General features: G+C 42.6%; 3 protein-coding genes across 7 annotated transcripts in view; all 3 read left to right on the top strand.

The window, feature by feature from the left end:
- ARHGAP26 (Rho GTPase activating protein 26) overlaps positions 1 to 13,986 on the top strand; it is a 506,434-nt gene that overhangs the window by 91,269 nt on the left and 401,179 nt on the right. The gene's annotated exons all lie outside the window — the stretch shown is intronic.
- On the top strand, positions 970 to 3,835 carry LOC119243323 (protocadherin beta-4-like). Its single transcript, XM_037509039.1, is given in 3 exon segments — positions 970 to 3,119; positions 3,122 to 3,724; positions 3,727 to 3,835. Coding segments are annotated over 3 exon segments (2,382 nt in total). The 5' UTR covers positions 970 to 1,408; the 3' UTR covers positions 3,795 to 3,835.
- LOC119243320 (protocadherin beta-6-like) lies at positions 10,308 to 13,242 on the top strand. Its single transcript, XM_037509035.1, has one exon. The coding sequence runs from the start codon at positions 10,590 to 10,592 to the stop codon at positions 12,984 to 12,986; it is 2,397 nt and encodes a 798-aa protein (XP_037364932.1). The 5' UTR covers positions 10,308 to 10,589; the 3' UTR covers positions 12,987 to 13,242.

Raw genomic sequence — 13,986 nt, 5'->3', positions numbered from 1 at the left:
TATCACTATCTGAATCTAAGATTATCGATATGTTCTTAAAATAATTCATTCAATATGAATTATGGATCATAGTTTATTAAGTTAATTAAGTAATTAGGTTAAATTATGAGATATTTAAGGACAGGAATGCCCATATGTGACAGGATTAGTAGTATTCCACTCAATATACTAATTGTAACTAATAATAAACTGGTTAGTTAACTGTCTCAATTGACTTATTGTAGCAGGGCAATCACAATAACTGCTTATTACGCAGGAATCCATTTTATAAACAAGCCTCTCTTTTTACCAATATGAGTAGACAAGGCCGGAGATACCCTCTGTACACAGACTTAAATGCTTTAAGTCAGGTTTTCTTGTTTTCCCCTTAACAGTTGGTCAAAGAATATAATGTCTGGGATACAAAGACAAATATAAGAAGCAAGCTCATCACAAAATATAAATATGTATCTAGCTAAACAAGCTTAAGCTTAAAACCTTTATCTTAGCAAAACTGTATGATTTTACTCACTTGATTTTGTCTTGATATTATCCTGTTAATTAGTCAAGCAGAATAATCAAGTCCTATCACCCTCTGACAGTCCCTTTCCTTATCTGCAAAACCTATTTTGTTTTTTCTCCAGGTCTATTAATCTGATTCGATAATACCATGTGACTTCCTTCTAAATGTAATATAAGCTAGTATTTGTAAAGGACCCATAGCACAGCAATATGCCTCTTCATTCAACTATATTATTATTTTCACCCCCAACATAGGAAAATAGAACCTTTTAATTTGAAAAACAGTCTTCCTGAGACAGTGGTACAGAACACCTTAAAAAACCTTTGCATCATCATAAATTCCTCACACATTTGGAAATAAATATATATGATTATTAGGAATTGAAATTGTATGTGTTTCTCTCTCCTGGTTAGATTATGCAAGGGAGAAATAAAGTCCTTTAAAGTTCCATTGACTAGGATATAGGGAGACCAAGATATTTTCTTTGTGCTCATAATTATTCTAGCTTTTACAATGTAATGGAATAACCTTATGAATAACAGTTTTATTGCATAACAAAGTTTGTGAAAGTTCCATACACTTTCAAGTGGCTCACATTTTGACAATTTGCGAGGTACGATTTGACTTGAGAATATTAGCTTCTCAAGCAGGACGCAGGGTGGCGCTGCGGGTTAAGATTGGGAATAAAAGCCCTAAAAAGCTCACGTATTCCTTCGTCACAATACGGAATTAAAAATACACGGAAGAAGCTGTTGCCAGCTGTACTGGGTTACCAACGACTTTGTGCAGCGATATACTAAGCGAATTTATGATTAAAAGCAACTTTGAACGGATAGAAAACCAGAAATATCTCTAGCCTTTGTTGTGGTTGCTGAAGGGACTGGATGTAAGCACCTCGGCTCCAACATGGAGGCACCTGAGAAAATTCAACCAAACAGGCAAGTGATCTTCCTTTTTATGGTGGTGTTCTTGTCTCAAGCTGACCCAGAGCCCATTTGCTATTCTGTGCTGGAAGAAACAGAGAGCGGCTCCTTTGTAGCCCATTTAACCAAGGAGCTGGGCTTGGGAGTTGGGGAGCTGGCTGCCAGGTCAGCCAGGGTGGTGTCTGACAATGACAAGCTTGGCTTGCAGCTGGATCGTCAGACTGGAGATTTGCTTCTGAGGGAGAAACTAGACCGGGAAGAGCTATGTGGTCCCACTGAACCTTGTATAATGCATTTCCAAGTGTTCCTGGAAACACCCGTGCAATTTTTTGAAGGAGAATTATCAATCCAGGACATAAATGACCACTCCCCAGTATTTCCGACAAAGGAAATGCTCTTGAAAATACCAGAAAACAGCCCTCCTGGGACTCTGTTTCCACTGACGTTAGCTCAGGATCTGGATGTGGGCAGCAATGGTCTTCAAAAATATACTATCAGTCCCAATTCTCATTTTCATGTTCTCACTCAAAATCAGAGCGAGGGCAAGAAATACCCAGCCTTGGTGCAGGACAAAGAGCTGGATAGAGAGGAGCAGGCTGAGTTTAGTTTAACTCTCATGGCTGTGGATGGCGGGTCTCCACCCAGGTCTGGCACCATCACTGTGCAAATTCAGGTCATGGATGTCAATGACAATTCCCCTGAATTTTTGCACACCCCATATGAGGTGCAGGTCTTGGAAAACAGCCCCCTAGGCTCTCCAATACTTACTGTCTTAGCTAGGGATATAGATACCGGAAACTTCGGAAGTGTTTCTTATGGTTTGTTTCAAGCATCAGATGAAATTAAACAAACTTTCTCCATAAATGAAGTTACAGGAGAAATCACACTGACAAAGAAATTGGATTTTGAACAAATTAAAACTTACCATGTGCAAATTGAGGCTACAGATGGAGGAGGCCTTTCTGGAAAAGGCACTGTAGTCATAGAGGTGGTGGATGTAAATGACAACACCCCTGAACTGATCATATCTTCACTCACTGACTCCATCCCAGAAAATGCTCCTGAGACGGTAGTCGCCATCTTCCGAATTAGAGACAGGGACTCTGGAGACAATGGAAAGATGACCTGCTCCATTCCAGATAACCTGCCATTCATTCTAAAACCAACTTTCAAGAATTTCTACACCCTGGAAACAGAGAGACCGCTGGACAGAGAAAGGCAGGCCGAGTACAACATCACGATCACGGTCACGGACTTGGGGACCCCCAGGCTGAGGACCCAGCACCACATCACCGTGCTGGTGTCCGACGTGAACGACAACGCCCCCGCCTTCAGCCAGAGCGCCTACACGCTGCTGGTGCGCGAGAACAACAGCCCCGCGCTGCACATCGGCAGCGTGCGCGCCACCGACGCCGACGCGGGCTCCAACGCGCAGCTCACCTACTCGCTGCTGCCCGCCGGCCGCGCGCACCCGCCGCCCGCCGCGCTCGTGGCCGTCAACGCCGACACCGGCCAGCTGTTCGCGCTGCGCTCGCTCGACTACGAGGCGCTGCGCGCCTTCGACTTCCTGGTGGGCGCCACGGACCGCGGCTCGCCCGCGCTCAGCGGCCAGGCGCGGGTGCGCGTCGTGGTGCAGGACGCCAACGACAACGCGCCCTCCGTGCTCTACCCGCCGCCCAACGCCTCGGCGCCCTGCCCGAGCTGGTGCCGCGCGCGGCCGACGCGGGCTACCTGGTCACCAAGGTGGTGGCGGTGGACGGCGACGCGGGCCAGAACGCCTGGCTGTCGTTCCAGCTGCTCAGGGCCACGGAGCCCGGGCTGTTCGGCGTGTGGGCGCACAACGGCGAGGTGCGCACCGCCAGGCCGCTGGGCGAGCGCGACGCGCCCAAGCACCGGCTGGTCGTGCTGGTCAAGGACAACGGCGAGCCGCCGCTGTCGGCCAGCGTCACGCTGCACGTGCTGCTGGTCGACGGCTTCTCGCAGCCCTACCTGCCGCCGCCCGACGCGCCGCCGCCCGCCGCGCAGGCCGACCGCCTCACCGCGTCCCTGGTGGTGGCGCTGGCCGCCGTGTCGTCGCTCTTCCTCCTGTGCGCGCTCGCCTTCGCGGCCGCGCGCCTGTGCGGGAGGCGCGGGGCCGGCGCGCGCGCGGGCTCGCTGGGGCCCGACGGCCCCTTCCCGGGCCGCCTGGTGGACGTGGGCGGCGCCGGGACGCTGTCCCACAGCTACCAGTATGAGGTGTGCCTGACGGGGGGCTCAGGGACCAACGAGTTCAAGTTCTTGAAGCCCATTTTACCTAACCTTCCGCTTTGGGCGCTGGGGAGGAAATAGAGGGAAAAGCCACCTTCCGGAATAGCTTTGGGTTCAATTAGGAATCCAATCACGATGCTATGATTTAGTCATTTATCTCTAACTTCCCAGATCCCAGGATTGGGAACATCATGGAGAAAAATTCCACCTTCAAGCATAGCATTGATTGCCCTTTTGTAATTAGTTCTTTTGAACTTTATCTTGGCTACTTTTGGAAAACTCAATTCTACAACATTGCACTTATTCATACAATACCATTATCAATTCATGCATGCTGTTGAATTTCCCAAAATGTTTACTCCTCTTGTTATTTGTTGAGATTCTTAATAAAAATCAACTGATTTTCTCGATATTCTGTTTATCTGTTTCATCACATTTGAAGTTTATTCAATGCGAACTATCTAAAGTAAATTGTTTTACATAATTTTCTTCATTTTTCTCCCTCCTTTTTTCATTTTGCTTTCAAAGGAATACATGCCTATGATAAAGAATGCTGTAGGAGAGAAAGCATGACGATAAGATTATCTTTTATCTACTCTTCTGTGGTTGTTCTCATCAGCACTGACAAACATCTTTTAAACAAACATTTTATTGAGTTATACATACAAACAGAAAAGTGAAGAATCCTTGATGTTCATTTCAATGTGTTTCAGAAACTGTACATACTTGGAATCAACATCTTGAGGAAAAATGAAACACAATTAGCATCCCAGGTGCCATTCACATTACCTCTTAAAATCTCTACTATTCCAAGTATAACAAATAGCCTAGGTGCCAATACTATAGTTTAGCTTTGCCTTTTTAAAATTTATACAAATGGAATAGTAGAGTATAAAATATTTTGTGTCTTTCACTTAATGTTATGTTACAGGTGACATTTATGCATACTACTTTTAATTCTTCATTTTTGTTGCTCTACAGTATCCCACTATATGAGTATTTCACAATTTATTTACCATCCATTTGAATGAGTCAAAATTTGGTTGTTACAATAATACTCTGAACATTTTTTAAAAATTTTTTTTAAAAGAGGCATGTATTATTTATTTATTTGTTTGTTTGTTTGTTTATACATGCACTGGGTACAGTCAGAAGCGCGGGAGGGTGAGAGAATTCACCAGAGCCAGAGCGGGGAGCAGAGCAGGCAGAAGGACCAAAGTACACTGCTGAGGGGAGCAGCGGGCGGCAGGAGAGGTCTGTGCGCCATGTGGGACCCTCCTCTGGTGGCGGGGGAGCAGCCAGGGATTGAACCGGTGCAGCAGAGGCCGGGGGCAGCTTCACAACCCAGCGCTCAACCGCTGCGCCACCGGGGAGGCCCTGAACATTCTTGTACATTTCTTTTGGTGTGTATGCTTTTCTTTCTGTTGGGTATATAGTTAAGGGTGAAATGCTGCTCCATAAGTACACTTTTACTCTTAGTAGATAATTCCAAATAGTTTTACAAAGTGCTGTATTAATTTACACTGTTATCAGCAGTATCTAGATGTACTAGTTCCTCACCATGCTTGCCAACATCTAGTTGTCTGTTTTTCATTATATCTCTTTGAAAGCAGTTTTAAACCTTATATTTTCTGGTTCTTACTTAATATATACTATCCATTACTTAGGGATATGTTTGTAATTTTCTTCAAACTTTAAACAATTAATTTTCTGCTATTATCGTTTAGGACATAGCACACTTGAAACCTTTCTCACCCATCCTGCACAAATAGCTACTGTACTATTTTCTGGTATGTCTCTGCTCAAAGTGAAACTTCCATTGATTGTTCCACTAATAGTATATTTCTTGATCTTTTGTGTGTAGTGGAAAAGAATTCTTATTTTTTCTGTTGTTTCTTTTGCATCTATAGACATCTCTAAAATGAACTCTGGTTTTTATATAGTCATAATTGATGGCACTTTTTACTCTAGAATTAATAGGGAATAATTAATTTCTTGTTTTGTCTAGAAATATATTTTAAGCCTTGAACTAATAAAATCCCTGGAAGAAATTATCAGGGAAAAAGCTTCTATGATATTAATTTGGCAATGACTTCTTAGATGTGACAGCAAAAGCACAGGCAACAAAAGCAAAAACAGATAAATGAGACTACCTCAAACTTTACAAAATTTGGGGGCAACAAAGTATTAAAATGCAACCTGTGGAGCAGAAGAAAATAGTTGCAAATGCTATATATCCAATTATCAGTTAATGTGCAGAAAATATAAAAACTCCAACAACTCCAAAAATGAAGAACTTGATTAAAAATGGACAAAGGAACTGAAGATACATTTCCCCAAAGATGGCATACAAATGACCAACAAACAGATGCAAACATACTCAACACTACTAATCATATGAGAAATGCAAATCAAAACTTCAATATCACCTCACATTGTGATGACTACTCTCAAAAAGCAGAAAATAACAACTGTTGGTGAGGGTATGAAGAAATGGGCACCTTTGTGGAATGTTGGTGAGACCGTAAAATAGTATAACTGCTATGGAAAACAGTATGGATTTTCTTTGAAAATTTTAAAATAGAACTTTTGCATAATCCAGTAATTCTACTTCTGGGCACATATCCTATACAATTAAAAGCAAGGTCTCCAAGAAATATTTGCATACTTGTGTTTGCAGCAGCACTCTTCACAATAGCAAGTGGTGGAAGAAACCCAAATGCACATTTGTGGATGAATAGAGAAACTAACTGTGGTATATACATTTAATGGAGTATTATTCAACCCTAAGAAGGGAAGCTTATCACATGCTACATCATAAGTGAACCTTAAGGACATTGTTTTAAGTGACATAAGCCAGTCACAAAAAGGCAAATAAATATTGCCTGACTCCATTTATATGATGCTTCTAAAGTGGTCAGATGCACAGAAGCAGAAAGTAAGATGGTGGTTACAAGGCACTAGGGGAATGAGGACAGTGACAATTTTTGTTTAAAAAGGTATAGAGTTTCAGATATGCAAGATGAAAACGTGTGAATGTGAACAGACAACTCTACTGAACCGTATACCTGAAAATAATTAAGATGATAAATTTTATGTTTTTTTACCACAATAAAATATTGTTCATTGCAGACTCATATTAGTGATAAGGGCCATATTTTCTGCTCTTTTAATCTCCTGTTGTGTCTTCTATGCCACTGAATGTAGAATGTCTCCAGAATCAAGAGCAATAGATTTACTATTTTAGCCATCATTTAGACTTGACTTCACCATATCTTTCAGTATGTTCAAATCAGTAATTCACCTTTGCATATTTCCTACCTGAATCCCTCTCTTTCTGCTTCTATCTGGACTAAATGACCTCTTAGTGCAAATAAAACTGTCATCTTCTTCATACCTCTCCTAGTTGAGTCTACTGTTTGATAGATCCTTACCTATTTCTTTTTAAAATTCCTTCTCCTTGGGACTTTCGGGTGGCACAGTGAGTTGAATGCAGCACTGTGAAGTTGTCCACAGCTTCTGCAATGCCGGTTCGATTCCCTGCCTGCCAGGGAGACTCCCACGTGGTGGGGCAGGCCTCTCCTATCTCTCCCACTGCTCTGTCTCTGGTGAATTCTCTCACCCTCCCACACCTCTGGCTTGTACCCCAGTGTTTGTATAAATAAATAAATCTTTAAAAAAATAAATAAAATGCCATTATAAAAATTCCCTCTCTTTGTTACAGCATATCCTCAGGTGACTTTCTAAGAGAAGGTGCACAAAAAATAAGCTGTCTATGTCTCTTCATATCTGACAATGGATTTAGTTTTCTTTTAAACTTCATCAATATCTTATACATTATATGCATCATTCAATATCTTGTATATCACAATTAATTCATTTTTATATCTGGGATTATTTCATATTCACTATTATTTCCATAAAATTACATTCCCAATTTTTCTTTTTCTGAGACTTGTGTTTGTTGGATATCAAATATACCCAATTATTTCTACCTGTTTTTTTTTTTTTTAAATAATTCCATGATCAGAATTGAAGGATTTTTTTTTTAAAGATTTATTTATTTATTTATTTATTTATTTATTTATTTATTTATTTATTTATTTATTTATACAAGCACTAGGTACAGTCAGAAGCACAGGAGGGTGAGAGAATTCACCAGAGCCAGAGCGGGGAGCAGAGCAGGCAGAAGGACCGAAGTACACTCCTGAGGGGAGTAGCAGGCGGCAGTAGAGCGATCGAAAACAGCGCTGCAGAGGCTTCGGGCAGCTTCGCAACCCAGCGCTCAATCGCTGCGCCACCGGGGAGGCCCTGTTTCTGTTTCTTATATTTCTCTTCTATTGCACAAAAATTCATCACCAGCCATTTGAGATTTCAAATGTATTTAGTGACAAATCATTTATATTTTGAAGATATTCTGCAGTAACTTTCATCAATTAGAAGATTTAAGTAGCCGCTTATATATCATCTCTATCTTTACCCTGAATTGTTGTTTTTCTTTGCATATAGCTAAATTAAAGAAGACTTGTGAGAGATGCTACTCATCCTTGAAGATTAGTTTTATCTTTAATTTTTAATATATTTGAAAATGTTTAAATAGTATAATTGAAAGGAAAATAAAACATATAGAATAAAAATGGAAATAAGCTTCATCAGTTATGTAATTATTATAAGCTAACTAAATAAAATCAAGTTTACCATACTGCCCAATGTTTCATTAGCTAAAGTACTATTGCAACCCACAGGTAATAATTTGGCTAAATTAATCTTAAAACTATCTCTCCACATTAGCATATAATAGCATAAATAGCAGGGGAAAGCTATTAAAAATGATTAAGATAATTCCCAGTGAATGATGAAATGTTCTGTATCTTGAAAGAGGTGTGGGTTACGTGGGCAGATTCATGTGTTCAAATGGTATAGTTAAGATTTGTGCATTTCAGTTTTTGTAAACATTACTAGAAGAAATGTTTACAGACACCTGAGAATTGAAAGGAGAAACAGATCCACAATTAAAGTTGGAGACTTCAACACCCTCTCTTAACAACTGATAGAACAACTAGAGAGAAAATCAGCAAGGATGCAAAAGAAAGTATGGACTAGCTTAAGCAGAATGTTGTGAACCTGAGTGATGTGTACATGGGAGTTTATGCTTTTTACTTTGGACTTTTCCCTTAACAAAATCATATGAGATGGATTATTCCCTGGAAATGTGTTTAGAAGAGTTCAACTCTACTCTAGCAAGTCTCAGTAAAGCAAAAGAGAATAAAACAGAAGCATTATCCTGAAGGAATCCATAATAGCCCATTTTCTATAAATAGGGAGCATCTCTACATACCCAGCTGATATCTTTTAGGATTAAATTAAGATGTTAACCTCTTTCTCTTTATAACAACCAATGTTTTTGGAAACATCTCAGTGGTCTAAAATGAGTTTTAAACATACTGTGCCACTAATAAATTTGCTTTAAAATGAAAAACAATGCAGTAAACTTATATATATGAGGATAGCTGGTGGTGGTACGTGCAAAGAGAATGAATAAAGGACTCTGCAGATGTGAGAGATTAACACTAAACTGGTATCTGAATACCACTAAAAGGAAAAAGCATCTAGGATTGAACTGGAAATAGTTTTGTTACAGAGAAAGAACAAAACCCATCCAAGAAATCCATGAGTGTTCATTTTACTTCATTAGTTTGTTTACTTGTTATTCTTATCCTCAAGGAAATCTGTCAATTTAAGCAGAAACTGGTGATATAGGGATGGATATAACCATAAATGTTCCATCACAGAATTCCACTCAAAAGTATTTCACCTGTTAAACTACCTTATACTCAGCCTATATTTATGACCTTGTGTCATCATCCTTGTTAGAGAATAGTAGAGGTGTTTCTTGAACATTTGCTTTCTGTATTGCATTATGTTCTTACAACAGGATAATATATTTGTATCTTGATGAATATGAAAGGGGAATTTGACCAACAAATACAATAAAATGAATACTTCTATTAAAATAGTGACCCATTCTACACACACAAAAATGAACTGGAATCCTAAAATGCTCATTTATGAAAGATACTTAGTTGCTCCCAGCTTCTCTTCTAAATATTTTAATTTGGTTAGATAATTCTACCATAAGTATCTAGTGGTCTCAATTCTCCTTCGAACAACTTGCTGCGAGTTACTTGCGGATGTGATCAAATAGCAAGGGTTGCTTTTCGTTGCTTTTCGTGCTATCTTATGAATCACATAATTCATAGAAATGATTGATTATTTTACCATTGGTGTTGCTAACCAACTTCCTGATTTTGTATTGTTGATTAGAAAAATTAAATGGTGGACTTCTGGGACTAAAATTTACAATGATCAGCAGAATATAAGTTGATTACAGAGAGTTTACATCACATGAAGGAATGACCCTTAAATGTTTGTATGCATGAGCAGCAAAGAGAAAGATTGAGATTTAAAATTTGATTCAAGATCTGGAAGGGGAAGAAGCCCAGGAATTGAATTTGAGAAAAGAAAACAAATTCTGAGGTAATTGTTTATGAATGTGGTTCACACACTATAGTGTGAGAAACACTGACTTGATCTATAAATGAAAGTCTACAATGCTTAGATTTGGGATGTTTCTGAGTAAGCACTTCACGATTTGAACGCGTGGTGGCAGTGCAGGCTAAGAGAGTGAATAAAAAGATCTGCAGAATCAGTGGACTCCATTTCACCAGAAGCCCCAAGGAGGAAAAAAATACAGAACACATTTACAGTTAAAGCTAAGTTAGGAGTGTTCAGGAAGGCAGTCGTTGACAGACAAGTTGTCAGAAGGATTTGAAATTCTATAACAAGGACATTTTGGAGGGTTGACGGTGGAGTTGGTGACTGAGAGTGGAAAAGGATTTTTTCTTCTGGCACCAGACATGACAACAGAGATGGCACAAACAAAAGTACATCGCAAGAAAAGGCAAGTGGCCATTTTCATTATATTGATGTTTTGGTGGGAGGTGGGTTCGGAATCCATTCAGTATTCTGTCTGGGAAGAGGAAGAAAGTGGTACGTTTGTGGCCAGCTTGACAAAGGACCTGGGACTCAGGGTAGGAGAGCTGGCTGCACGCAGCGCCCAGGTTGTTTTCAAGGGGAACAGGCAGCATTTGCAGATTGACCCACAGACCTATGATTTGCGTCTAAATGAGAAACTGGATCGGGAGGAGCTGTGCGGCTCCACTGAACCATGTGTGCTACCCTTCCAAGTATTACTGGAAAATCCCTTGCAGTTTTTTCAGGCTACCTTACAAATCAAAGATATAAATGACCACGCCCCAGAGTTCCCAGCCAGAGAAATGCTACTAAAAATATCAGAAATTACTACACCAGGAAAGATATTTCCCTTGAAAATGGCACAGGATTTAGACACTGGTAGCAACAGTCTTCAGAGCTACACAATCAGCTCCGACCCTCACTTTCACGTACTCACTCGCGATCGCAGCGATGGCAGGAAGTTCCCAGAGCTGGTGCTGGATAAAGCGTTGGACCGGGAGGAGCAGGCTGAGCTCAGGCTAACCCTCACAGCGCTGGATGGCGGGTCTCCGCCACGGTCTGGAACTATCAAGATTCAGATCCTGGTCTTGGACATCAACGATAACGCCCCCGAGTTTGCTCAGGAGCTCTATGAGGTGCAGATCCCTGAAAACAAACCCCTTGGCTCTCTGGTTATCACCATCTCTGCAAGAGATTTAGATGCAGGATCCTTTGGGGAGGTATCTTATGCCCTATTTCAAGTTGATGACGTTAATCAGCCCTTCGAAATAAACTCAATTACAGGAGAAATTCGACTGAGAAGGATGTTGGATTTTGAGGAATTACAATTTTATCACGTGGATGTGGAAGCCATAGATGGTGGGGGACTATCTGGAAAATGCTCAATAGTCATCAAGGTCCTGGACATGAATGACAATGCCCCCCAATTGATCATGTCCTCATTCATCAGCCCCATCCCTGAAAACGTGCCAGAGATCATGGTGGCAGTCTTCAGTGTATCAGATGCAGACTCTGGGCAAAACCAACAGGTTGTCTGTTCTATTGATGACAATCTCCCCTTTGTTCTAAAACCATCAGTCGAGAATTTCTACACTTTAGTAACAGAGGGAGCGCTGGACAGAGAAAGGCAGGCCGAGTACAACATCACGATCACGGTCACGGACTTGGGGACCCCCAGGCTGAGGACCCAGCACCACATCACCGTGCTGGTGTCCGACGTGAACGACAACGCCCCCGCCTTCAGCCAGAGCGCCTACACGCTGCTGGTGCGCGAGAACAACAGCCCCGCGCTGCACATCGGCAGCGTGCGCGCCACCGACGCCGACGCGGGCTCCAACGCGCAGCTCACCTACTCGCTGCTGCCCGCCGGCCGCGCGCACCCGCCGCCCGCCGCGCTCGTGGCCGTCAACGCCGACACCGGCCAGCTGTTCGCGCTGCGCTCGCTCGACTACGAGGCGCTGCGCGCCTTCGACTTCCTGGTGGGCGCCACGGACCGCGGCTCGCCCGCGCTCAGCGGCCAGGCGCGGGTGCGCGTCGTGGTGCAGGACGCCAACGACAACGCGCCCTCCGTGCTCTACCCGCCGCCCAACGCCTCGGCGCCCTGCCCCGAGCTGGTGCCGCGCGCGGCCGACGCGGGCTACCTGGTCACCAAGGTGGTGGCGGTGGACGGCGACGCGGGCCAGAACGCCTGGCTGTCGTTCCAGCTGCTCAGGGCCACGGAGCCCGGGCTGTTCGGCGTGTGGGCGCACAACGGCGAGGTGCGCACCGCCAGGCCGCTGGGCGAGCGCGACGCGCCCAAGCACCGGCTGGTCGTGCTGGTCAAGGACAACGGCGAGCCGCCGCTGTCGGCCAGCGTCACGCTGCACGTGCTGCTGGTCGACGGCTTCTCGCAGCCCTACCTGCCGCCGCCCGACGCGCCGCCGCCCGCCGCGCAGGCCGACCGCCTCACCGCGTCCCTGGTGGTGGCGCTGGCCGCCGTGTCGTCGCTCTTCCTCCTGTGCGCGCTCGCCTTCGCGGCCGCGCGCCTGTGCGGGAGGCGCGGGGCCGGCGCGCGCGCGGGCTCGCTGGGGCCCGACGGCCCCTTCCCGGGCCGCCTGGTGGACGTGGGCGGCGCCGGGACGCTGTCCCACAGCTACCAGTATGAGGTGTGCCTGACGGGGGGCTCAGGGACCAACGAGTTCAAGTTCCTCAAACCCATTCTCCCCAACTTCCCTCCCCAGGACCCTGGGAGGGAAATGGAGGAAAACCCCGACCTTCGGAATAACTTCCCATTCAGCTAAGTATGTATTATTCTACCAAGCCCTTCTTCGTAAGGTTAGAAATCTCCTTTAACTCAACATTACATGTTATTGGTGCATGTTATTAATGGTCTGTTCATTGATTATTACTCCTCCTCTTTAGGGTCAAACACTAGGCATACACATTATTTCCCGTTTAATAAGTCTAATTCTTTTTAAGTTGCTCTCAAGTTCATTCAACAATCTGAATAAAAATTAATTTTATCTTTACTATTTCGATATTTTGAAATTCAACTATTTATCCTTTCAAAGTTCTTAAATAAATTTGTGTTTCAAACTTTCAGTGACACCTGTCATCACTATTGCTATATTGAGAGAGGAATTTTTCAAAGTGAGTCATGTTTAATCTACCAACATAAGTCTTATTTGGTGTTACTTCTACAGTGTGAAAAACTAATGATAAATTATTAGTAATGAAAAACTAATGATAAATGCAAGATGACTAAATGCTGAGATAAGCATTCACACATATGTGTATTTCAGCTACCACAATGGCCTGCAACATGTTTTTTTTATGAATATACACATAAGAATGCAATGGTCTTTTTAAAAAACAACAAGCCCATTAGAAATGTTTGCTAGATTTTTTTTAACATTCCAATAATGAAATTAGAATAGATTTTTTTAACATTCCAATAATTTATTCTAAATTCATTATTGGAATGTTAACAAAATCTAGCAAACATTTATCAACATTTCTAATGGTACAGAAATGGCGATAATATCTACAATATAATACCCTTGCAAACAAATATAAACTTTAGTACTTTCTAAACAGAAAATACTCTCAATCACCCTAAACCCTACTACAGAATATATAATGGTGGATAATGTTTTATCACCTTGTCTTTAATAATTTAGAGTCCAAATGTATTTGGTAAATTCCAAGTTGAATTTTTCAAATTCCTCCTCCTACTTTCTCAAGCTTCGATACATACATTACCTGCCAAGACCTAACTAAGTTATTTGAACAGGCTATTAG

Source organism: Talpa occidentalis, unplaced genomic scaffold, assembly GCF_014898055.3.
Source record: "Talpa occidentalis isolate TD23 unplaced genomic scaffold, MPIMG_talOcc4v2.1 talOcc4.13, whole genome shotgun sequence".
NCBI classification, from domain to species: Eukaryota; Metazoa; Chordata; class Mammalia; order Eulipotyphla; family Talpidae; genus Talpa; species Talpa occidentalis.
Note: the sequence above shows the minus strand (reverse complement) of the source record. Positions and strands in the feature narration are given on the sequence as shown.